Source organism: Alnus glutinosa, chromosome 1, assembly GCF_958979055.1.
Source record: "Alnus glutinosa chromosome 1, dhAlnGlut1.1, whole genome shotgun sequence".
Taxonomy (NCBI): domain Eukaryota; kingdom Viridiplantae; phylum Streptophyta; class Magnoliopsida; order Fagales; family Betulaceae; genus Alnus; species Alnus glutinosa.
The window spans coordinates 18,311,699-18,338,086 of NC_084886.1; the positions used below are offsets into that span (position 1 = coordinate 18,311,699).

Here is a 26,388-nt window from a genome sequence, read left to right on the forward strand (position 1 = left end):
GTAGCTCAATTGACTAGAGACCAAGTTGACAAAATCTATTAACGTGTAATATCAGTATTAATTATATTGTGACATGTGTTACATGTCACAATATAAAATAAAATCAAATATTAAAAAATATATATATACATAAAGCAAATAAAAGCCACTGGCAAACTCAAAACATTGGAAAATCAAAACCACTGCAACTAGGGGTGTATATGCGCCATTATGCGGAATGCAGTTATTTATAATATTTTCACCCGCATCTACAAAATGTAGATATCCCTTTTTTTGCATCAAGTTTTTACTAACCGCATTTGTACGGTTATTGCAGTTATTAAATGCGGTTATTATCTGCTATCTGTGTATTAGATAATGGGCTTTTTGAACCTACTATAGTTTTTTGCCTTCTTTGGGTTTCTAATAGAGCCCGTTTCAAACAACTTTGAAAATAATTTGGCTGATTTTTAGTATTTTTGGCTTGTTTTAATTTTTTTTTTAAGCCCTAATGTTTTGAAAATATTTTGATTTCACACTACTTTTGAAAATAATGTAAATATAACTTATACCTAATTTTTTTTTAAAAAAAAAAAAAATACATCATTTTGGTATTAAACACCAAAACAACATCATTTTGATAAATTTATTAAATATAATATATATATTTGCATACCTTAAAATTATTATCTACTTTCGCATACGTGGATAACGAATGCAAATAATTAATAGGGATAATTATTGTTTCTTCTTATCAATTATCAGTCATTGTCAACATGCTATCACGAACTGACATCTTGACCGAAAGAGAACATACAATTACCATTTTTGTATCTTTGCCACATTCCGTTAGGAAATTTCGTTAAATTAGACGAAATATTCAATTTTTAGACTTCAAAATTTTGTTTAAAAATAGAAATACCATCAAACAATAATTTAATAATATATATATATATATATATACTTTTTTATTAAAAAATAAACTGGCAACCACCCCCTCTCTTTTCCTTTACTTTCTTCTTTTATTTTTTTAATGGTTTAATTTTAAAGTATTATATATAAATTTAAAATTTGAATTAGAATATTCGAATCTTTTCACAAATTTATCTAATAAAATAAAAGTAAAGATAAAAAAAAAATAGTAGTTGTATGTACCGTACCATCGAAATTGTTAAGCAAACGATTAGTAAACCTCTCATGTCCACCAGTTGTCCTCAAGGAATCTCGAGTCCATGTGCGCGCGCGCCTTTCTACGGACATTGATATTGACATGTCATGAACGCCAGGCGTAAGAATTCTCCATGCCCTCTTTGTATTCTAGCAAATGGGTCGAGTTTTCCATTCGTTTTCAATCATGTTCACTTTATTTTCTTCCTTTTAATATATATTTGTTTTTCTTTTAATATATATTTTTTTTTTTTGGTATTATAAGTTGTCACATGATTAGTATTGATGTGACATATTAATAAATTTTGTCAATTTTTTTTAACAGCATGATTTATTTATTTTTTTAAACCCCCGGTAAAACTACCGGTCAAAACTCTAAATCACGTTGACCGATTTAGATAAACGTAAAGTAAAATATGGTAAGAACAAAGAGAAATGATATATTTTTGCATTTCTTATATATTTTTTGTACATCACCTTTGATTTTATAAGACCTAAATGTAGATCTCACAAATTTAATGGTGGATTTAAAACTTAGTTATGGAGATGTATAAAAGATGCAACTTTATTCATTTTTCAAAAAGAAAATCACAATTAATGCTGACTGGCAAAATGAAAATGACGTGGTTTAGAATGGGCTGGTGAGTGATGTGAAGTAATGTTAAAAATTATTATATTAAAATTTAATAATAATTCATCTCAAATTTAATGATAAATTTAAAAGCCACGTCATTTTGAAGGATAAAAAGATGGACGTTAATACTTGTGGATGATGACGGGTGAGGATAGACTGCTTGTGTCCAAGTTTGACTACAGACGTTTCCTTTGACCATCAAACGATACTAAATAAGTAGTAAATAACACATGCATGTTACACGTGGACAGATTGTGTGCGGTCTCCAGCGGTCAATACGTACTTCGTCTTGCTTTCTTCTATTTGTTTTATTGGACTTGTGGTCCGTGGTGAGATTAATCGTGCATGCTTGGTCAAAAATCTACACGAATTTGAAAGTTTTTCTTTTTATTTATAAATAAATCTTTTTTTTAATTTAAATTTAAGGGATATATAGTTTAGTAGTATTGATGACGTAATTCAACTCTATACTATTCTTTTTATGGTTAAGATTTATTTATTACTTCTTTTTTTTTTTTGAAGTAATTGGAAAGAAAAAAAAAAAAAAAAAAAAAAAAACTAAGGGACTAAGAATGAGATAGAGGAGTCTAGTCCAAAACAAGTAGGAACATATCCTGAGATAAAAAAAAAAAAAGGGAATTCAGCCAGAAAAATTTTTGGTCACAGTCCAGTTTGCCACATGATAGACACAAAAATTTGTACTTCGCTTAATATGACTAGCTGTCCAGCTAATTGTTGATGGAATAGTTGCAAAAACTTGAGATATTGTAGTAGCAATGCGCCAGTCTTGCGTGATATCTGGATGTTAAAGAGCTAAAATAACTGTGAGAGAATCACTTTTTAAGATAAAAGAAGTTGCTTCCAAAGAAAGAGTCAAACGAGCAGCCAACAAAGTTGCCAAGGCTTCATCATGAAGAGCTGTATATGGGGGGCTGATGAGAGAGATGCATTTAATAATAGTGCCTACAAACAGCAGCATGTACTGAGAAAGAGTCACGAGTAACAGTATCATAGCTGATCTTTAAGTAAGGGGCCGGAGTTGGCGGGCTTCTTCCAAACCTCTGGGGTTTTGATCAATTTAGAAGACCAGGTAGAATGATGTTCCAGAACAAATTTGTTAATAGTAGCTGATATAACGCATTTGGAATCAGATCCTCACGGTGAGCTTTATTCCTAAAAAACCAAAGTTCATCATATGCAATCACAGCAAAGATTTGAAACAGATGAAAATCTGCCCATGGAATGCCAATGCGTTCCGGATTTAGAAACATTTAAAACAAGAATATCCAATGGCCAAAAAGATTGGTGCCAAACTACAACTTTAAATCTTAACCTTTCGTTATAAATTAATATATAATATATATGATGAAATAATGAAATGGAAAGAATCCTGATGGCTTCTTTGATCGGGGTTAGTATCGTATGTAATATGACGCTATTCTATTTTTGACTTGACTTCATGAATCAGCGGGCCAGTCAACAAAGGATGCAGTTTCCAAACAATCCACGGTCCCTAACTGCTGTGATTACACGAAAAGTCAATGCACTGGAATAAAATTTAGGTATACGTCAACTCTCGGATTACGTACTCAAATTTCTTACTGAGGTGACACGTGTCTTTAATATGCACATTTTTTTTTTTAGTTTCACTTGTTTTTTATATGCTTACTTATTAGTTTAAATAACAAGTCATTTTTAAATGCTGATTTGTACGAATTTTTACAAATTAGTTTTAAAAAAAAAATTCTAAAAATTATAACCATAATATTTCCGAACTAGTCTAATACCATCATTAAGAGGACAAATATTTCCTTTAAACTGTGTTCTTAGTCCATAAAAATGATGTGTTAATTTTCATGTGAGATACCTATGCATTTTTAATAGCAAGATAAAGTTGAAAGAAAATTTATTAAATATATATATTCTCATGTGTTATTTTTAAATAACATTTTATCAAATCTACCATATTTTCGTATCACCCCAAATTTATGTAATTTCTAGAAGAAAAAAAAAATGAAAAATTAGTCTATATGGTTAGCCTAAATTACAAATCATTTCATGTCGTTTCAAAGTAAATTAAGAAGTCCATGAGGTATGCTAAAAAAATATTATTCACTGGAGAAAAATTTCATTAAAAAAATTTGACAGATTTTGTTAGGTGCCATGTCAGCGTTAATGAAATGACAACACGTGTCATTCTTAATAAAATAAAAAAAAAATACAATATATAAAACTAAAAAAAAAATAAAAAAAATAAAAAAAAAAAATAAAAAGAGTAAAGGGATGGGATGTCAAGCAAGCCACCCCCAAAAAGCTGGCTGCCTACCACTTTCATTTCCTTAATTTTTATTTTTATTTTACCTTTTTCTTAAGTAATTTTTTTAGTTTTATATATTTATATTTTTTTATCTTAAAAATGACATGTCTTTATTTTATTGGTGTTGATGTGATACATAACGGAATTTGATTCCAAGAGTTAATTTTTTTTTTTCATATCCGAGGAACATCTGAATTCACTTTGAAACGACAGTAAGCAAGTTTGTAATTTATGACGATTACAAAAATTAATTTTTCATTGTTTCCTAATTTCTATCTCATTTTTATGTCTTCTTTTATCATAAATTTGTAAAGTAACAATAAAAGAGAAAGGTCAAAAAGTCAGTCAGCAAAAGCTACTCAAATGACAGGTTGGAAAGCACAGAAAGTCGCGTTTCAAGCTCTCTCTCTCTCTCTGGAAATCTTAGAGTTTGTTCTGGGGGGGGGGGAGGCTTCACGTCTCCCCCTCCTGGTGTTGGTCTTCCCCTAGCTCGTGAGGGCTAAGATGGGTTTTTTGTCCTCCCACTGGTCTCCAGTGGTGGGTGTTTTGTTCTCCCAACCTTAGGGTTGTGGAGCTGTGGCCCCTCTCGGCATTAAATCCGGTGAGGTTGGTGTTTTTCTTTGTTGTTTTGTTGTTTGGTTTGGTTGTTGTTGGTGAAAACAGAAGGATCCAGGCTCTAGCCTGTGGGAATGGCGGATGTCGGTGGTCTCCGGTGGAGTTGTGCTTTAATTCTAGATCTATAAGCCTCTGCTGGGTGTTCGTTGATAGGAGCTTTTCTATAGTGGTCGTCGGCCTCCTTTGGTTTCGGTAGACACTCGATGGAGCTGTACGGTTCTTTCTTGAGCGGCGCGTGGCCAGCACGCGCTGGGGAGTGTCCTCCCTAGATTAGCGCGTGTGGGCCACGGTTTGCATATCCGGCTTCGTTTTGTGTCGATCTGGGCTTTTGGAGGTCGCTCGATGCTGGAAGGGCACCCGAAGTAGGTGCGTGCTTTTCACGGCCTGTGCTCCGGTGGCGGTTCTCATGGTGCTGTTTTTTTGTTTCTTCTGTTTGTATTTGTACATTCTTTTCTTTGATCACAGTCTACCTTTTTGGTAGCTGCTTTAAATCTGGATTCTCTAGACTTTGTGGATGGAGTTTCTTCAGCTTCATTCACTGCATTGGCCTACGGGCTTGTTGTTGCCTTCGGGCAGAGATTTCAACTTCTGTACTCCTGTATTTGCTCTGTGGCTTTGGCCTTGTCGTATTCCCCTTTGGGGTTCTTTTCTGCAATGAAAGACTCTGGAGTTTGTTCAAAAAATAAATAAATAAAAAAATAATAAAAAATGACAGGTTGGAAGCTTGGTTGTAGCCATACAAGTAGAATTATGTCTACAAAGAGAAATAATTGAAGTGACCTTTAACCGGCCTTCCTTCCTCATTTACAATAAAAAATATAAATTTATTCAAAAAATTGTACTTCTTTTTTTTTTTTTTTTTTTTTTTTTTTTCATATTTTGTTTTATGCTCAAGCAAACGCTCATTTCTATGCAGCATTGGACCAAAACTAGGAGCAACACAAAGCCAAGCCAAGGCTGCCAAGTCATCTTAAAAAATATGATTGTAAAAGGAAAATTTTCAAAAATATTACCGTTAGGATAGACAAATATTTAAAAATGTGACCATTAGGAAAAGTGAAATTTTTAAAAATACCACCGTTTGGATAAAACAAAAATTTTGGAAATATGACTGTTAGGAAAAGACAGCCATTTAAAAATATAAATGTTAGAAAAAGAATAAAGAAATATTTGAAAAAAAATATTTAAATGGAATAATGAATGTGAATAGTTGAAATTGTGAGGCTGTTGAGAGTGCTTAAAAAAATTGATAATTAAAATAAAAAATGTGATTTTTAACTATTTTAGCTTTTAAAATCTAGTGAGACTATTCAGAATGCTCTTAATCAAATTTAAGAAAAAAAAAAGAAAAAAAAAAAAAAAGAAGGGTTGTTTGTGTGCTTTGAGATATTTGGCTACCTTAATTTAAAAGGTTGGTCATCTATTTATAATTTTATATCATATTTGACAACATTAATTGATTACCTAATTCAGCAGATTTGCATGTAAGCCACATGGAGCTCACTTTCTAGTTTCTCAGTTTCTCCTTAATTATTTCGTTATTTGTTTTAAATACCTGATTATTTTTATCTTTTATTTATTTATTTAATTATACTCACATGGAAAGATGTTTCAATAATTTAATTTTTCTAGACTCAGTCGCCCTTTTAGTTTGTCCAAGATTACTACCAAAATGTCTCAAGAATCTTTATACCTCGCTAAAGCTTTGAGATTTTTTTTTTTCCCCTCTTGTCAGTACGGAAGGTAAGACGATTGAAATGGTTGGCTTCTTCTAGAAGCCAACATTTCATTCTCTTCCCATTTTACCCCCAACCTTTCGGTCTATTCTTTCTTCTTCTTTTTTTCGTATTTTCATATCGAAAGATCTGGGGTAAAATGGAAATAGAAATAAATGTTGAATTCTTTTTCCGACTTCACTACTTTTCCGTACCGACACAAACGGGATAAAATGAGGGGAATGGATTTACTAAACAGGGTCATAGTAGTAAAAATCACTATTGATATATTATAGAAAAATATTTAGTTTCATTCTCCTGAACATTTATTGTCTATTTTCTCATAAAAAATGCGCAAATCCACCATTGAATCTGTGAAACGTACAAAAGAATAAAACTAAACATATTTCTCTATCATATGCAAACTAACCAATTAAAAATCGAATAATAATTTCCACTTACATATAAAGATTGACCAAGACTATAGTTTGTCCATGATTATTACCAAAATGTCTCAAGAATTTTTATACATCGCTAAAGCTTAGATTTTATTTTTTTTATTTGTCAGTACGGATGATCAGACGACTGAAAGCCAACATTTCATTATATTCCCATTTTACCCCCAACCTTTCAGTCTATTCTTTTTTATTTCTTTTTCTTTCTTTCTTTTTTTTCTTTTTTTTTTTTTTGGTTTTTTTTGTTTTTTCATATCGAAAGATCGGGGGTAAAATGGAAATAGAAATAAATGTTGAATTCTTTTTCCGACTTCACTACTTTTCCGTACCGACACAAACGGGATAAAATGAGGGGAATGGATTCACTAAACAGGGTCATAGTAGTAAAAATTACTATTGATATATTATAGAAAAATATTTAGTTTCATTCTCCTGCACATTTATTGTCTATTTTTTTATAAGAGATGCGCAAATCCACCATTGAATTTGTGAAACGTACAAAAGAATAAAACTAAACATATTTCTCTATCATATGCAAACTAACCAATTAAAAATCGAATAATAATTTCCACTTACATATAAAGATTGACCAAGACTATAGTTTGTCCATGATTATTACCAAAATGTCTCAAGAATTTTTATACATCGCTAAAGCTTAGATTTTATTTTTTTTATTTGTCAGTACGGATGATCAGACGACTGAAAGCCAACATTTCATTATATTCCCATTTTACCCCCAACCTTTTAGTCTATTTTTTTTTTTTTTTCGTTTTTTCATATCGAAAGATCGGGGGTAAAATGGAAATAGAAATAAATGTTGAATTCTTTTTCCGACTTCACTACTTTTCCGTACCGACACAAACGGGATAAAATGAGGGGAATGGATTCACTAAACAGGGTCATAGTAGTAAAAATCACTATTGATATATTATAGAAAAATATTTAGTTTCATTCTCCTGAACATTTATTGTCTATTTTCTCATAAAAAATGCGCAAATCCATCATTGAATCTGTGAAACGTACAAAAGAATAAAACCAAACATATTTCTCTATCATATGCAAACTAACCAATTAAAAATCGAATAATAATTTCCACTTACATACAAAGATTGACCAAGACTATAGTTTGTCTCAGCATTATAAAATAATTGTCAAATTAAAACGTGATATATAATATTTTTCCAATAATTAAAGTTACGTATGAAGAAATAAACGAATGGGTCAATGACCGCACAAAGAAACAATCTGGACCACACAACTCAAGGGTCGGATTGTTCGTTGTTGCCTGCTTTTGTTTTGGTTCTGGTGCCCTTTCGGTTTGTCTTGGAGCCATCCACTTGGCTAGTTGGCTCCTTTCCAAACGACTATCATTGCAATTTCTGAAGTAGACGACAATGGAGTGGCGGCCGATAAATATCACTAACGTATATACGCACATATTCACAGATGATTGTAGTGAAAAGAAGAAGGTAATAATAAAATTCTCAACTTTCTTTGGATCGGAATGGAATCCGATGGATAATATTTGTTTGAAAAATGATATTTAAACACCGTACAACATTTACACATTTATATTCAAGCTTTCATGAACTTGTTCTGATAATGAATTAATACTAGTTTAACAGCAGGTTGTATTTGACTGTTTGTTCTTTACTGCAACGTTGTTGGGGTTATTTTATATGTTGAAATTGGAGCATTAAAATGTCAAATAATGAAAAGGCAAAAATAAATAAATAAACGTCCTTTATCCTCTCACTCCCTCAGTAAAAAGTTGAGATAAGTAGCTTTATCTTAAAGAGATGGTGCAGCGTGTGTGCGCCTGCGGTCCTGTTGTTTTCAGCAATTAGAGAAAGCAAAGATGGGCGGCTTGCTCTCCCTCTAATAATGATGATGTTCTCTCAGTTACACTTCCTGGTGGGTCTCTGAAAGAACTTCTGGTTTTGAGCTTCTGATCTGCTGAATCCTTTTCTTTTTCGTCACTTGTGGGAATCAGTTTTTGGGTTTTCAGATTCAGTGCAGGTGTCAACTGGGTTCTTTCTGCACATCAAAAATCTGGCTGGAGAGCTTAATATCAAGGTATTTAACACTGATTGTCAGCTTGTGAAAAATAAAGGTTTTGATTTCTCTGTAGGAGGAAGATTGGAATTCCAAGTGCGAAAGAGTAGTTTTATTTATCTGCCAAGGTTGTGTTTGCTTCAAGAAATCTGGTGATCAGAATCTCAACCTTAGGGAGGTGACATGTGTCGAGACATACTGTGATTCCTCTGCAACACTTTTTGTCTGATCATGGACAAATAGAATCCCAAATACAAGGAAGTGGATTTCTTTTAGATTTTCTGGTAAGTTCAGTGGAATTTTGCGGGTGATCATGGAGAAACAGAGTAGCTTTAGGGGTGCCACAATGGAGAAACAACAGGATTTTCGCGGGGTAGATGAAAAGCAGGGTCATGCTCGTGGGGCAATGGAGAAACAACTGAGTTTCAAAGGTGTTATGGAGAAACAGAAGAGTTTTAAAGGGGCTATGGAGAAACAGAAGAGTTTTAAAGGGGTTATGGAGAAACAGAAGAGTTTTAAAGGACTTATGGAGAAGCAGAAGAGCTTTCGCATAGTGATGGAAAAACAGCTGAGTTTCATAAGTGGTGATAGGAGGAAGAGCAAGGATTCGCCGGGAAAAAGAGGAGACTTGCCCCTTCATTTGGCGGCTCGGGCAGGGAATTTAAGTCGAGTGAGAGAGGTTCTTCAGAGTTGTGATGGTGATGAGGCAAAGAATTTGTTGGCAAGGCAGAACCAGGAGGGGGAGACTCCCCTTTATGCTGCGGCGGATAGCGGGCATGCTTTGGTTGTTGGGGAGATGTTGAAACATTTGGACCTGCAAACTGCATCTATCACTGCCAGGAACGGGTATGATCCCTTCCATATTACCGCAAAGCAGGGTCATCTTGGTAAGAATGTATTCCGATTGCCTGTCTCGTGCAGATAACCCCCATTATTGTTATTCTTGATACCCAATCTTAATACGTAGTTTGTTGATTACCCCTTCATTCTTTAGCTCTCTTTATTTGCTTGATTGTCATGTAGATTCCCTTAAAAAGTTATTTGTCCCATTTGTCTTTGGTAGGAGTTGAATTTCTTTTGCATAATCTAAAGTGGGTAGCCAAAAACAACAATTAGGGTGCTGCAAAAGATTCAAGCTATCACGACTTAAGGAAGTACTAGCCACATCTATGTTTTTACTCAAGAAGGACTAGTTGAAGTTACGATTAGAGCCTTTTGAAATCACTTATAAAGCCTAATCTCGTTTAGTAAGGAACCAATATACTTATCAAAAAAAAAATTTTACTTATCAAAGTAAGGAACCAATATGGGACGTAGTACCTATTCTACAACTTTGCAATCCACCTACCTAATGTAGGACTAACTATATAGGGTGTCATCTCCTCCACTTTAATCCCCCTACATTCTTGTCAGGGCCCATGTCATGCTATAGTACTCCAGCATCACATGGTGTTATTAGCTTGCTCTTGATACCGTTTGTCACGACCTTGGGAAGCACTAGCTATATCTACGTTATTACTTTAAAAGGACTCGTCAAATTTACAATTGGAACTCCCTAAAATCACTCACCAAGTCCAGTCTCACCTTGTTGCATGGCTGCTAAGTTCCACATTGGTTTCTTAGTAAGGGAAACGGAATTTTATAAGTAATTTCAGGGACCTTTGATTGTAACATTGACTATTCCTCTTGAAGTAACCACACAGATGTAGCTAGTGCTGATTTCAGGGACCTCTAATTGTAATTTCGACTAGTCTTTTTAGAGTAACCGCGCAGATGTGACTAGTGCTTTCCTGAGTCGTGAACAAGCAATTATAGAAGCTTGATGATCAAAATAATTGATGTCATTTCTTGAGGAAAAAAAGTGTCTCCTTAATGATGACCTAGTGTGCTTATTTTAAATGTGACAAGAACCCAGATACTTTCCTTGGTCACTGTTATGTACGCTTAAGGGAAAAAAGGTGCTGGAAATATATATTGCAAAATGGAATACAGAGTCTGTACCTCTAATTGAGCTAGAGAATCGATGATATTACATGCCTCTTAATTTATGGACGTGTTCTAAACTCTACATTCTTCATTACTGTACTTTTTCATTTCAGAGAATGATGATCTGATATAGTGTAGGTTAGAGATATAGCTTGGTGAAAGGCTTCTCTGCTTGTGTGTGGCAGTAATCCATATTTGTGTTCTGTATTGTTAAGAAGTCTATATGTGCGTTCATTTTCAGCTAATCAGTTTAAAATTGAACTTACTACTGCTGTTTTCTGAGTTCATCCAATATGGCATCAGCAATCTCTGCGTGTTTGTTTTTTCCCCTCCCTCCATTGAGAATTTCATAGAATTTACTTTCATGAAATTCTCAATGGAATAAGGCCGTAGTTTACTTATCATAAAAAAAAAAAAATTAAAAAAAAAAAAAGAAAAAAGAAAAAAGGAGGAATTTCATGGAATTCTCAATACTGTATTTACAGGGAGTGGATAAGCATGTGCAAGTTTGTGTGCATGCATGTGCGTTACTCTTTTTCCTTTTTGATTACTTCAGGCTGTCAATAAGACCCCATAATATGCTACGGTCAACTTGATACTGGTTGTATTGCTTCAATATGCTGATCATTATTGTCATTTAAATTTGTAAATTATTGTGTAAAAATACTAAGTTTGTTTAGGTAAGTACCAATTAATATGTTATTTCTTGTCTTGAAGATTTTCTTCTCTCTCATTATCCTAACCAAGGGGAAAATAAATAAAAAAAAATCTTTCAGAGGTGTTGAAGGAGCTTTTGAACGTATTCCCCAACTTGGCCATGACCACAGATCTCTCCAATTCAACTGCCTTACACACAGCTGCTACTCAGGGCCACATTGACATAGTCAACCTTCTTTTGGAAACAGACTCCAACCTTGTCAAGATAGCCAAGAACAATGGCAAGACTGTCCTTCATTCTGCTGCGAGGATGGGGCACTTGGAGGTTGTGAAGTCCCTACTAAACAAAGACGTAAGCACTGGTTTTAGAACTGATAAAAAAGGCCAAACTGCATTGCACATGGCTGTGAAAGGGCAAAATGAGGAGATTGTGCTGGAACTGATAAAACCTGACCCATCGGTTTTGAGTTTGGAGGATAATAAGGGAAACACAGCGTTGCATATTGCCATAAAAAAGGGCCGTATTCAGGTGCATCCTGATTTCTTTATTTTTCAACTGTCGTTCTTTTTCAATTTTATATAAATCAATGCAGTGAATTTTGCTCTATGAAATATGTCGATGCTCTATTTTCTTGTCTAAAACAACAATTATATGAACTGGTTGATGTTTCCACTAATGTAAACTATAAGTTTTGTGATACCTGTCAAAGCAAGAATTAATATGCATGTGATATATGAACTCAAATGGAGGCCAAAACATTGGTTCTGTCCATCAAGAGTGAACCTTCTTTCTTTTCTTTTCTCTTTCCCTTTTTCTTTTTTCCTCTGAAAGTTCTTTTCGCAAGGCAATTATATTCTAAGAAATGGCTTCAGTCTCCACTGAATATCTATGTGGACAGTTTTACATTTTTCTTTTCCTCTTCTAGCAAGTAATTTAAGGTTTAGCTTTCTATAAAACTCTACTCACTTTTGGGAAATGTTCCAACTATAAGCAGAATCAAATGGTAGAATTCTGGAGAAGTCTAGAACTGCAATTCTGGTTCTTTGGCATTGGAATACCAAATATACGTCCCTATTTAGGAGGGGACTTGCAAGCACGTGGATAGGTGTGATTGAATATACAATTTGCTAAGCGTGTAGCAAAACTCAAACTTACTAAACTGATTGCTTAATGCCACAATCTCAGCATTTCAGGGAATGGGGAGCTTTGTTTTCAAATGTAGAAAGCTCAGTGTAAAATTGATTAGATTGGGATTGGGGTTATTGCTCATTCCCAGAGGACATGGAAATAAGGATAGTAATGTTTGCTTGACTGTACTGATGCTCTAAATTCAGCCAACTACATGAACTTCTTCAATTTGAAAACTTAGCAAAGTCTTCATTTTTAACTCACATACATTTTGAGGAGTCCATGTCTCTTTTAGCCTTTAGTGATGACATAAATCAGCTAAACCTGCAAATTTGACACCTTGATTCTCATCAGTCATTACCAAAACTTCTTTCAACAACTAAACAGTTCAAAAACGATACACATACAGGGAGTTCTTGGACGTTTGGGTGACGTGAATTACTGAAGTTGGTGGGCCCATGTATATGTTGGATAGTGGAGCCTAGGCCGGACAAGTAGGACACCCTGTCTGGACAGGGCACTCCAGGGAGTAGTTTCTGCCAAGCCCGTCCGGACAGGCAGTAGGGCCCGTCCGGACAGGAGCTGCATGGAGCAGTTCTTTTTAGGCATGTTCGGACAAGGCGTTGGCATGTTCGGACACGCGGGGCTTTAAGCTATGGAACCCTCGGGGCGTCCGGACACGCCAAGAGGGCGTCCAGACACAGCCGCCTGAAAACTCCAGTTTTCTATTTAGAGACTTGTTATGAGACTCTATTGCTATGAAAAAATAATGGAAACATTGAGAAGTATTTTCTAGGTTTTCTATAGAGGGTTTGAGAGTTGAATAGTTTAATTAGCGTCTCTTGATTGTAAAAGTCTCTTGTATTATTTTCTCTATCATAGTGAAATTTGCTGCAACTCTGTGGACATAGCCCTTAGTGGTGAACCATGTAAATCTTGTTGTTCTTGTGTGATTGCCTGAAAGTCTTTCATTCCGCTTTCTTCTCTTTCCTAACAGTATATTCCTTCTTCTATTTGGAGTTGGAGTGTTAACCGACCTCCTTTTGTTGAAGTCCCATACGGTTTTGGTTTCTCATGTGTCCTTATTGGACCTGTATTAGGAGAACCACTAACTGGCTATAAGACATCAATAAAAGGACATACAATCAGTCCTTTGTTCAGTGAGCAGAAGAGAGGCGCCGCATGTTTGGAAAAACAAAGAAAAGCTTGAGTTTGTTTTGTTGCAAGCTTTGTCTTTGGGTTTTGTGGTGCCGCATCGCACAGCGCCGGATCTATGTTCTTCTTGGTTTTGGAGGAGCCAAAACAAAAGAGAAAAATAGAAGGGTGTTATAGTGAAAATAGAGAGACTAGCCGCCATCTGTTTTCAGCAAAAGAAAAGTTTGTATTTCTATCTTTTGTTTTCTCTTTTGGGGAATAATCTCTATTGTGTGATAGTGAGATTTGAGTGTATTAGAACTTTGGGTTCTGAGTGATTTTCTCTTTACTATTTTTGTACTTCATCTTCATATTGAATTTTTTCATGATTGCCTCTGCCAGTGGACGTACCTTGAAGAAACCACTTAAATCTTTGTGTCTTTTGTGATTGCTTGTTTTTGCTTTCTTCTTATTTTTCGCATCTCACGGGTCTTGGGAAATAGGATATATTTCGTAACCGGAGTGTCTTTGTATCTTCTTCTTTTCTCCAGTTTGTCAATTGGATTGAATACCTCTCTTTGTAAGGGTTCACATCTTATATAGAAAATAGAATGATAATTACAATGCTGAAAATCAGCAATTACATGATTCTAGGAAACCAAATAAGGCAAGAATAATTAACCTATAATTATAGAATATCTACAGCTGATATAAGGCTAAATATATGCTGAATAATTAAATATATGCTAGCTAACATCTCCCCACAAATTGATGTTGGTCGATCAAAAAGCATCAATTTGCTCACAAGAAATTGATGGCGCTATCAGGTCATGGCCTTTGTGAAGACATCAGCAATCTGAAGATTAGTATAAACATGAGGAAGAGATATAACTCGAGTGTCCACTGCTTCCCGAATAGAATGACAGTCTACTTCAATATGCTCGGTACGCTCATGATAAACAGGATTAACAGCGATTTGAATGGCACTAATATTATCAGCATGAAGAGGAGTAGAATCAGATTAAGGAAAACCAAGCTCAGCCAAAAGCCCACGGAGCCAGACAATCTCAGAACAAACAGCAGACATCGCCCGATATTCAGATTTAGTAGAGGATTTAGAAACGCGAGCTTGTTTCTTACTTTTCCAAGAGATCAAAGAATCACCAAGAAGCATGCACCAACCTGTGACGGACCGCGGAGTATCAGGACATCCGGCCCAATCCGCATCACTATAAGCAACAAGGTGAAGCAGAGAGCCAGCCGGAAAGAACAACCCACGACCAGGTGACCCCCGAAGATATCGGATAATACGGTGAACAGCAGCTAAATGAAGATGGCGTGGAGTTTGCATAAACTGGCTAACCTGCTGGAAAGTGAAGGAAATATCAGGCCGAGTAATAGTCAAATAGTTCAAGCTTCCTACCAACTGTTGGAATATAGTGGGATCAGCAAGAAGATCACTCTCCTCACTTCGATATTTCACATTGACCTCCATAGGTGTATCCACCGAAGGCGAATCCTGAAGACCCGCGAGCCCAATCAAATCATGGGTATATTTGCGCTGATTCAAGAATATACCTGAAGAATCCGTGTGCACCTCCAAACCCAAAAAATACTTAAGAGGACCAAGATCTTTCATATGAAAAGGAGCCTGAAGATTCTGCTTGAGGTGGCCAATCATGGTGGAGTCAGTGCCAATAATGACAATATCATCTACATATACAAGTAAGAGAACAAGACCAGTCGGAGTCTTGCACAAAAACAAAGAGGAGTCGTATTGGCTTTGAACAAAGGAGAAGCGAATCAAAGTAGACCTGAATTTTTCAAACCATGCCCGAGGAGCCTGTTTTGATCCATAGAGAGACCGCTTTAACTTACACACAGCGGAAGATGAGGAAGAAAATAAACATGGAGGAGGACTCATGTAGATATCCTCTTTGAGATCACCGTGAAGAAAAGCATTTTTGACGCCCATTTGGTGAAGTGGCCAGCCTTGGGAAGCGGCAATAGAAAGAATCGTACGCACTGTAGTCAGCTTTGATACCATGTAAAAGTCTATGGGCCTTACTCACTCTCAAAAAACGCTTTGAGAGAGGAGGGGTGTCCATGGCTTATAAAGTGCTCAAGTTATGTACCTCTTAGAGATGTGAGATACTTTAACATGCCCCCTCACGTGTGACAACTTTTGGCCAAACACGTGTTCAACCGAGAGGAAAATGCCCATCATCGTTTAAAGAACCTGCTTTGATACCATGTCAATTGGATTGAATACCTCTTTTTGTGAGGGTTCACATCTTATATAGAAAATAGAATGATAATTACAATGCTGAAAATCAGCAATTACATGATTCTAGGAAACCAAATAAGGCAAGAATAATTAACCTATAATTACAGAATATCTACAGCTGATATTAAGGCTAAATATATGCTAGCTAACACAGTTATTATAAAAGGATGATTTAATCATTTACATCTGTTATTGTTTCAGGGTCTCAGATGATATCCCGACAGAAATAACATATAATCTGTTCTATACTTGTTCATTTCTCTCGTTTTAAGCGTGCATATGTAACTTATGTCTTGAAATATTGCATTTTCTTACGACGACAGATGCTATACTGCTTATGTTACCAGTCTTTTTCTCTGCAATTATACAATCGGATCCCCCCCCCCCCCGCCGTGATTGAGGGAAGAATCTTGGTAGAATGATATAGGATGAAACTACCTTGTGACTGGGATTTTAACCAAAGTGAAGCTATGTCTGACCAGATAATGAATTCTGTTTATAATAAGATAAAATGTTGAAATATCTTAACTTCTTCATTTTAGTTTTGTTTCTATTTTCTGTCTCTACTCGGTTTCTTACAGTCTGTTGAAAGTTGGCTTCATGTCATTGCAGAATGTACGTTGTCTGATATTAGTTGAGGGTATTAGCATCAATGCTATGAACAAGGATGGAGAGACCCCACTTGACATTGCAGAAAAATGTGGATCTCCAGAACTCGTCTCCATTTTAAGGGAAGCAGGGGCCACCAAATCTAAAGATGGAAAACCTCCAAGTGCAGTGAAGCAACTTAAGCAGACTGTCAGTGACATAAAACACGATGTCGAATCACAACTGAAACAGACCCGTCAAACTGGTTTCAGGGTCCAGAAAATTGCAAAGAAGCTAAAAAAGCTTCACATTAGTGGTCTCAACAATGCTATAAACTCTGCAACTGTTGTTGCAGTTCTCATTGCTACTGTTGCTTTTGCTGCCATCTTTACTGTACCTGGCCAGTATGTTGAGGAAAAAAGAAAGGGGACTTCGCTTGGACAGGCCAATATAGCAGACAATCCGGCTTTCATAATCTTCGTTGTGTTTGATAGCCTGGCATTATTCATTTCCTTGGCTGTGGTGGTAGTCCAAACATCTGTGGTTGTCATAGAACAAAAGGCGAAGAGGCAGCTTGTGTTTGTGATTAACAAGCTTATGTGGCTGGCTTGTCTCTTCATTTCAGCTGCCTTCATTTCTCTGGCGTATGTGGTGGTGGGCTCACACGCCCAATGGCTTGCTGTGTGTGCTACAGTAATAGGTACTACAATCATGCTTACTACCATTGGCTCCATGTGCTATTGCGTCGTTTTACATAGAATGGAGGAGAAGAAAATGAGGAACATAAGGAAAGCTGAGAGCCGATCTCGTTCTTTCTCTGTTTCTATGGCATCAGAACCTGAGATTTTGAACAGTGGATATAAGAGGATGTATGCACTCTGATGTCATTGGAATAAGGCTTAGTTGGAAGGATTGGATAGCCTAATATACCTCAATATAACTATCTGCCCTGCCTGCTCGAGTAATCAATATATGATTGTACGAGCTCAAGCTGAGGTTTCGGTGAGTACAAGAAGAAATGAAAAGAGTACTAGTCATCAGCAATCAGGTGGAGATGGTATGAGGTTGTTCAGATTTTCATCTCGTGCTTGCTTTGCACCTACACACAAAAACTTCAATGAAAAGGGTACCACAATTTCCTTCTCCTGCTGGTCCTCTATGGTATTGACATTGCCATGATTTAGAAGTAATCAAATTGTAACCTAGATATCAGTATAGAATTTGTTAGATGCTCAAGAGCAGGCTGGGGGTGCCAACATTTAATGTCTATTCAACTACTAGCTTTGGAGTTCATAGGTACTCCTTTTATGTGCAAATGCTGTAGTGGCTTATGATATCTATTCTATAATCAGCTTACAATTGTTTTTTTTCCATGGTATTGCTTTTCTCTTCCAAATTTGTGTTTAATTTGATTGGAACTCGTGTATCTCGAGGTTCAGTAAGTGTGCCATGTGACCATGGCATGGGGCATTAAAAATGAGTAATTTTGGGTGCGTATGAAAGCAACTTTGAGGAAGAACAGCATCCATGTGACCATGGCAGTGAGACAGAGAATGGGTTTATGTTATAAAAGTTATTGTGTCATTTTTAGGGCTTTGGCTGTTATATATTGTTTGCTGCAATGGCCAGTTGAGATGCTTACAACTAATATACCTATAATAACATGAACAAATGTGATAGTCTTGAAGCTAGTTTAGAGTGTGCTGGCGCTTTTTTTTTTTTGGTTAGTAATGCTACTTTTCGCATCAGTTTTTCACCGGTTGATGTGACGTGTTTTAAGTAATTTTTTATGTGAAGTTACTAAATTTGAAAGATTTACATTCTGAATTTTATTCAACATATTAGTACTACTCAGAAGAAACTAGGCAGCTCAACTTCGCTGCTTCTTACAGTTTTGAAAGAATCATTTGTCCAAAATTACAATGCGCTTCGACTTAAAAGCATGAAGTTAAATAATTGGAAGTGTAAGAACTGATACACTGATAATATAACGTATTATTATAAACAAATTGAACCTGTCCTAAGATGATTGTACTGGGAACCAGGCTTCACAAAGTATTTACACCAACATTTCTAGTCAAAGCACTTCTCCCCCTGATAATGCATCTACATCTGCCACATACTGTTAGTCTTTGTTTCTAGCTTCATGGATTTTCAAATTTTGGAAGTCATCAACTGTGACATGGGAAGTGCTTTGTTGCCGGAATTCAGACCGTTGGACTGAACCTTCTTGATTCTTCCTAGAACTGTTGGTTTTTGAGTCAATGCGCATTGTCTTGCCGGAGTAGCAGTGATGGACACGGATTCGGTGACTATATGTTTGGATTGAGCAACTGCCACCCACAGTTACGGCCAATATCACCTCCTTGTCCCGGGTGTCTTCACTCCACCAGTTTTGTGGGATGCCATCAACAAACTCTTCTAGGTTATGAAAGTCTTTGTGACTCACTGAGACCTCCGCGCATTCTTCAGGATTAATTATGCCAGCTGCTGGCACAACCTAATTCAAACACAATACAAGAACAAACACTAATTCAGAGTGAAGGCAAAGGTACACCTTGTGACAATTATGAATGGAGTTAAAATCTCATACGCTATACTTCCTCGGAGATTGGGTATGCAAAAGGAAGTACAGGACCTATGAGAATACATGTATCGAGTATGTGTGCCTTTAAGATACCACTAATGGGAAAGTGAAAGCAGGTAATTGCTGTCCTGAACATTCTTGTATGCATATTGTACAAGTTCTATCCAATTATTGAGTGCAGACATGCATGTGAGGGAAGAAGATACAGATCAATTTTTTGGATGAAGTTGGTGTGGTCTCTTTAAGATTCTGTATCTCGAGTTCATTTTAACCATGATTCATGAAGCCCATGTTTCTGAAGCCAGTTGAGTCTCAATCCAATCTAAAGGCAGAACATGATACCTCAAGCCATCGGGGAAAGCCAAAGCCACCTCTTGGGCGATGCTCCGGTGTTTGTCCATCCTCCTTGACAGTCAACTGGCCTTCACAAATGATTTTATATATAGCCGTGTCCTTCGCACATTTGTTGGTGATTCGCAGGATGGATGAGTCCTGGTGTTGAAGGACTATATTGTTGGTGCTCACAATGGTTTCTGGAACATAACTTAATTTTTCAAGAATAGGCCTAATTTTTTCATTAGATCTGAAAATTTTCCCAAACTCCTGTCTTCTAACAGATTTATCCCCATGAGCAATTCTCACATTGAATTTACACCGGACAGGTTTGTGATCGCTATCAGTCACATCCATGCATGCCTCATACCTGTCAAAGAGGAAGACCAAATTTACAACAAACAAATCATGAAGATAACAGCAAACAATCCTACCACAGAACATACTGTAAAATTGATGAGACCACAGGGCACTCTAAACTGCAGTCAGACACCGAAGCTGACCGATTGTCACGATATATTATTCGGTCACACCAGGCAGGAATGCGCTTCTTCTCACCAGAATCATATCCTGGAAAAATACATAGTGACAGTTCCAAGATTAATGCTTCCATGAAAACCCATGATGACAGGACAGTCTATCCAAAGACAATTTCAATTTATACAGAGTACCAATCTAATTCAAATGTTGTCTACTCTCTGAACAAGAAGCCCAAACTCATATCTAATACCATGACACAGATAGTTCATATAGTTAATGCAGAAACTCATATGATTGTTTCTACTTTGTACCTGCTAAACCTGCTTGGTGCTTTTCAAACTTGTATGTTGGAGGGAATCTTATGATTGCCTCTCGCATTCCTTGGAAAACTTTTCCAGCTTTCATCTCTGCTCTGAGCTGATCCTTTTCTCTGAGCCAATCAAAGCATCTTTGCGAAACAAAGTCCCTTGCCTCATCATAAGATATACCAAAAAGCCGGTAATTAAAGTCACCAAGAAATACAACCATATCTGCTTGAGATAACTCAGGCCTTGGTTCTTCAGAGTTGCCACCCCCAGCCTATGAAAGCAGCAAGCCCTTGCAACTGTTAGCCAATGAAGGTGAATATAAAATTGATAAGAAGGCAAGAAATCATGTCCATCATAAGAAGGGCATACATTTGCACCGCGAAGCATATGAGCAGAAGTTGAGACACCAGCTGCAACAGAGAGGACCAATGGCAAGCCAGAAGAATAAAGCAGCCAAAATAAATATGTGGAGAAGACGAGAGCAATACAAAAACAAGTATGGCACCATACCAGCTGCATTGAGTAGACTAGATGACCGGCTGAAGACCATATTTCGATATATGTGATCAAAATCAGCATTGCGGCGATTGACAGCTTCCAGATGTGCAGCCAAGTGACAGTTTACAAAGCACATTATCCGATCATATACTCTGATTCTCAAACCTACACCTCCCTGTTTGGACAGTTGTAGCCATGCCAATGTTATAAATTGAAAAACAAATGCACACAGAAAATCGTGCTATTAAGTGAAAAAAAAAAAATTCGACATTTATGTCAAGTACTGCTAAGGCCGAACACACAGGTCACAACTATTAGGAAAAGATGATTGCATTCCTTTGGTTAGGGAAAATGAATCACATTTTACGGCTATGTCCTTGGCTTTGGGTGTCAGAGAAGGAAGATTCTGCAGAAATGATGTGGGAATATCAGTTATGGAAGGAGAGAGAGAGAGAGAGAGAGAGAGAGAGAAGGCAAGTTGCTGCAGAATATTTCCCCCAGAGGGCAAATATTAGATGATATAAGAGCTTCCGCACCCTTGTGGGCTTGATGAAGAAGTGAAAGCTTCTCTCTGAGGGAGATCTGAAATTGAGCACCAGTAGGTGCTTCTTGGAGAAAAATTGGGAAAAAAAAAAAACAGTCAATAGGCAATGACAATGAAGTTGGGATCATAAGGGATCAGGTTGTTTTGTTTCTCACCAAGATTTCTTTCTTTTTTTAATTTTTAATTTTTTTTTTCTATTTGAGAAAGATTTTTGCTCCATGGAAAGGAATTAAGGACACAAAAGGATGGTTTATCACAAACTTTACTAATGATTGCAACTCTTGCAAATCTACAAGTGCATCAAAACTGAGAACTTGCATGGCAAATTATACGCCTGCCAGAGGTCCCTCACTTTTCATGAGGATGCTTTTGCTGGTTTCTTCTTTCCATCCATGTGGCTTCTTTTGATTGGACATCTCATGTCTTTTTACTCTTTCTACTTATAATATTGCTTCTTTTTCACAGCTATATGCGTTTAGTTGTTTTTGAACTATAAAGAAAACGCCCCTTCCCAGATATTCCCCTCAATTGGAAAATAGATGTCCATTGTGCCCAACTCTTAGATTGTTTAAGAAAAAAAAAATGCAATGACATACTTGGCATTTAATAGGAAAAAGAATGTATCAAATGAACTCAAAGCTATACTTGGCAGTTGGCATATACATTGGAAGTCAAAAAACTCTTAAAATAGACAGAGTAATGCCTTTATAGCTCTTTATGAGAGAACAAAATGAACTAAAAATTCCATACTGACTAATTTCTTGTCTATTTTGCACACATTAAGTTACTGATTGCTTACTTCATACATGGCAAATAAGCGCTACAAAGGAAGATATACAAACCTTATTACCAATTGCACGACCAAGGCCACATGGAACTGCTGCAACGTCAATGTCCCCAAGATATGGTCTAAGATTCTTTTTCACCCTAATTGAAGAATATTAAATTACATAAGAAAGGAGCATTATAAGAGGATAGAAACCCTAAGGACACCCAGAGGGCCACATTCGGGTGCCTCATCGAAGAAAAGTGTAGTATAAATTCACGACTGTAATAACAGGCTAAATCTCCAATGCATATGAAATGTAGTTACTTACCAAAGAGATATAAGCAAGCCTGCGAGCTGCCTAGAACCCATACGCTCAAAAGTACTCCCTTCATCTAAGGCCTTTCCTATTGTGTCCAACCACCAGTGCCCGACAGAACTCCCTTCAAGTCCTACCTACAATTGAAAGAGAAGTGGTAAATAGATAAATAAACAATCTGATATACACACGAGAGAGAGAGAGAGAGAGAGAGAGAGAGAGAGAGTAAAAACTGCCAAAGGACTGAAGTCACCACAATCAAGTGGTCAGCAACATTACTGAAGTCAGTCAACAGGATCTTACAGTCTCTTTTGCTGCAGACATTGCAAGAAAACCAGCGCCCATCTCTACTTCTTGCAACCCAACAACAACAATGCCAACATCTGATACAACAGAACCCAACCATGACATAAGGGAATCGTGAGAGGCTCTTCCTTGACCAACATTCCATGTGCCAACTACGATTCTGACATTGTTCCGTTTTGTATATGTCAGTTCTTTTCCTGCCAATTCAGACCGTATTATGTTGTCAAGAGGCCCTGGAGAGGTGAAGTTCCATCCACGTATACCACCATGAGTAGCTAAGCTAAAAACATTGCCAGCCCCAACTGCCAATTTTATCACAGGACTGTTATGAGCAACCCATCCTGCAATCATATTTCCCTCGAGATCCAACACTTGGACAACACCACTCACATAGCCTACATAAATTCGTGTCCCAGAAGTGCAAAAGCATTGGACAGAACAAGGATGGTGAAAAACTTCATGCAGTCGATTTCCGTTCCCATCCCACTGCACAAGTAAGCCACTTGTACATCCACTCCAAATCATTCCATCAACTGTTAGCACTAGTGCTTCTGTTTTCTTGGCATCTTCTACAAATGCCCCTGCCCCCTTAGTTGCAACTCGACGAACAGCATCTGCAGCTCCCATTATGGCATTACGTGACCGTTGCAAAAAGCTAGTACCCTGGGATTTCTCCTTTTTTGATGTAGAAACAAATTTTACTTTCATCTCATCTTCTACTGCTTGATCTTGCGGCGGCAATGACATCTCAACTCTATTCTCCATCTGACCATCTACATTGAATACTTTCAGAAGCTCCCTTGTACGAGCATCCCTGTGGGAACACCAACTTTAGATGTAATTAAGATGTAATTTTTGATATTATAAGAATTTATTCACAATCAATAAAGCACTTTGAGATGCTATATTTTCCCCTGAAAATTCACAGCTTCGACATGGTAAAGGTGGGCAGATTTTTTTTCCCCCCATGGAAGCACCCCATAGAATGTTCAAGTTCTTACAGGGTTAAAAGAAGCACACAGCAAGCCAGTACATAGATTTCTACACTTGCATTCTTTAAATATCAAACCTCCAACAAAAATGCTACTATGAAAGAAAACCGTACCAAATTGAGAAGGATAGGGGCCCAGCAGACCAAACTTTAGCTCTAATATTATCAGATAACAAATACTTTACTTCTTGAGAAGATATACTACAGACACCATTAACAGTGACTTGGCTTCTTAGGTCAATATATGTCCTCTCCACCAGTAAAGCTGCCATGTGTTTTTCCTCTGGTTTTAGAGAAAGAGATTTTTCAATGGATTCCCATGGCCAGATTTTAATAACACCACCTTCAGCCCCTGACCATAGATCACCTGGATCAAAGCAACACGAATACTTAAAAACTTGCAAGTGTAAAAAGCTGTAGCATGTGACATATGTTAAAATTATAATTAAATTCACACCTACCTATCAAGCTTAAGCTTTTGGGATAATTGATAATTTAACATAGTATTAGAGTGACTCCCACAATGTATCTCTCATTTCAATCAAAATATTTCTTTTGAGATAAATGGTGATTTAACAACATAAAAAAGCATTTTGACAACAACCACCTCGTATTTTAGCATCTTTAATAAAGAAACCTCAAGCAATAGATAATCATCTCTATTAGATTTGGAACATCACCTAAGATAATGTCATACAAAGATCAGTTCTCATGTGCACATGTAAAATACGTGCCAAACTACCAGGATACAATATATCAAGTGAATAAGAAATGACTAGGTGAAGTAATTAGCAAATTAAGAAATATTAATATTTGCAAGGACATAGCAATCCTATAACCCATTAGGATCTTCTAGATTTTTGGGAGTAACTCCATTATAGAACTCTCCAAATCATAATTAAAATGGTTCAGAATTTGCCAGCTCTCTTAGAAAATTAAATGCTTCTCATTTTGCTACATTTTCTAGATTTGGTAAAAGTTTGAAATGGAAAATTTTAAATCATCTAATTAAAAATGGCTAGGATTTCAAGAACTCCACCGTGGAGTTACACCAGAGGATCCTGCTACAACAAACAATGCTTCAGATTTCTTCCTCAAATGCTTAAAACCAAAAAACAGAGAGCGCTTAGCCCAAATCAATATAATAATCTCCATCAATTCATATCAACCTCGAGAAGAATTCATTGACTAAATATGAAACATATGCTAATAAGGCTCACCCTGAGATGTCAAAACCATAGAAAGAACAGGACCACGATGCGCCTGCCAGGAAAGACCTTCTTTGAAAGGCGTATCATCCAAAGGCTGGTCCATTTTCCAGGATCTAATCTTCCCATCCTTATGCCCACTCCAAATCAACCTATTCGCACAATCAACCAACAAACACATGGTAGGCGACGTGTTCACCGACTCATGAAACGGCGCCGCGTCCTCGTCACCCCTCCTCACCCGCCCGCCGAACCCACCGAGCCCGCAGCCAGGTTCATACGCGTTCTCGAAGTCCCACATCCTCACGCCACACTCTTGGCCGGCCCACAACTGGGTCTCCGTGCACGCAATGTTTCTTAAGAACTTTCCCACCTGGGTCTCCCTCAGCGGGTGAGGCCTAAGCTCGAGGCAAGGCGGGCGACCGGGATGGACCGGCGCCCGAGTAGGAACCTTGAAGATTCCGCTGGCGCCGCCGCTGCCGATGAACTCCGGCAATGGCTGGGATTGGCGGAAGTCGTCGGGAGCAGCACCCTCCATGGAGAGCCTGTCACCACCGCCAGCGAAAGAAGCAGTGGTGATTGTGGGGGTTGTGGGGGTGGTGGGGGTGGTGGTGGTGGAGGAGTAAGGGAAGAAGTCCTCGTCGGAAGAGTCGTAGAAGGGGTGTTCTGATTTAAGGCCAACCACTTGGACATCGTCGAGGCTGTGCTTGCGCAGTTGGGAGTGGCGTTTATGCGACGATGTGCCACGGAGTTGTTGGCTGTAAGACTGATTCTTTCGGGGCGGAGGTACGGCGCTTAGGCCAGCCAAGGCCTCCATGTCATCGTCTTCGATAACTCTCGTGCCGTCTTCGTCGTCCATAGTGCACAAAAGCTTCAAAAGAAGATAGAGTTCAGCAAAACCCAGAATTCAGAAAAAATGAAAGAAAGAAAATGGGGGAGAGAGAGAGAGAGAGAGAAAGAGAGTCAAAAGGGCGATCCGAGGGAGAGGGAGGGAAGCGGAGCACGTTGCATAGAAGAGCGAGGAGTGAGGCGGGGCATGCTGGGAGCTGTACGGACAGGAAGGTTTCTTTGGTTGGCTGATAACGATCGATGTCTCCGACTCCACCCCTCTTTTCCCGCTCTTGTTTGCACGTCTTTCTTATTATAAAAATATACAAAATATGGATATACAGGTAAGACATATCTAAATAAATAAATAAAGTGGTTAAATAATAATCATAATAATTTTTAAAAAAATTAAAAAAAAAAAATTAAAAATTAAAAAAAAAAAAAAGAATAAAAAAAGAAAGAAGAAGAAAGTGAAAAGTGGTTAGCCACCATGTGACTGGCA

General features: G+C 37.2%; 2 protein-coding genes across 2 annotated transcripts; one reads left to right on the plus strand and one right to left on the minus strand.

Annotated features, from left to right (window-relative positions):
• Window positions 1–8,674: 8,674 nt before the first annotated feature.
• LOC133875870 (ankyrin repeat-containing protein At5g02620-like) lies at window positions 8,675–18,091 on the plus strand. Its single transcript, XM_062314128.1, has 3 exons — window positions 8,675–9,824; window positions 11,700–12,109; window positions 16,743–18,091. The coding sequence occupies exons 1-3, from the start codon at window positions 9,251–9,253 to the stop codon at window positions 17,598–17,600; spliced, it is 1,842 nt and encodes a 613-aa protein (XP_062170112.1). The 5' UTR covers window positions 8,675–9,250; the 3' UTR covers window positions 17,601–18,091.
• Window positions 18,092–18,566: 475 nt separating this feature from the next.
• LOC133875877 (type I inositol polyphosphate 5-phosphatase 12-like) lies at window positions 18,567–26,158 on the minus strand. The gene is made up of 11 exons (XM_062314139.1): window positions 25,071–26,158; window positions 23,965–24,217; window positions 22,857–23,673; window positions 22,566–22,690; window positions 22,311–22,395; window positions 20,937–21,099; window positions 20,796–20,836; window positions 20,430–20,697; window positions 20,085–20,208; window positions 19,648–20,008; window positions 18,567–19,218 (listed from the first exon to the last, which is right to left on the minus strand). The coding sequence occupies exons 1-11, from the start codon at window positions 25,915–25,917 to the stop codon at window positions 18,844–18,846; spliced, it is 3,459 nt and encodes a 1,152-aa protein (XP_062170123.1). The 5' UTR covers window positions 25,918–26,158; the 3' UTR covers window positions 18,567–18,843.
• Between the last annotated feature and the right edge of the window lie 230 nt (window positions 26,159–26,388).

Coding starts and splice junctions, on each gene's coding strand:
- LOC133875877 (XM_062314139.1), bottom strand. CDS start 25,917: ATGGACGACGAAGACGGCACGAGAGTTATCGAAGACGATGACATGGAG. Junction 22,396..22,565: donor GGCTTGCTTATATCTCTTTG/GTAAGTAACTAC, acceptor TTCTTCAATTAG/GGTGAAAAAGAATCTTAGAC. Junction 20,698..20,795: donor ATATGCTTCGCGGTGCAAAT/GTATGCCCTTCT, acceptor CTGCTTTCATAG/GCTGGGGGTGGCAACTCTGA.
- LOC133875870 (XM_062314128.1), top strand. CDS start 9,251: ATGGAGAAACAGAGTAGCTTTAGGGGTGCCACAATGGAGAAACAACAG. Junction 9,825..11,699: donor CGCAAAGCAGGGTCATCTTG/GTAAGAATGTAT, acceptor AAAATCTTTCAG/AGGTGTTGAAGGAGCTTTTG. Junction 12,110..16,742: donor TAAAAAAGGGCCGTATTCAG/GTGCATCCTGAT, acceptor ATGTCATTGCAG/AATGTACGTTGTCTGATATT.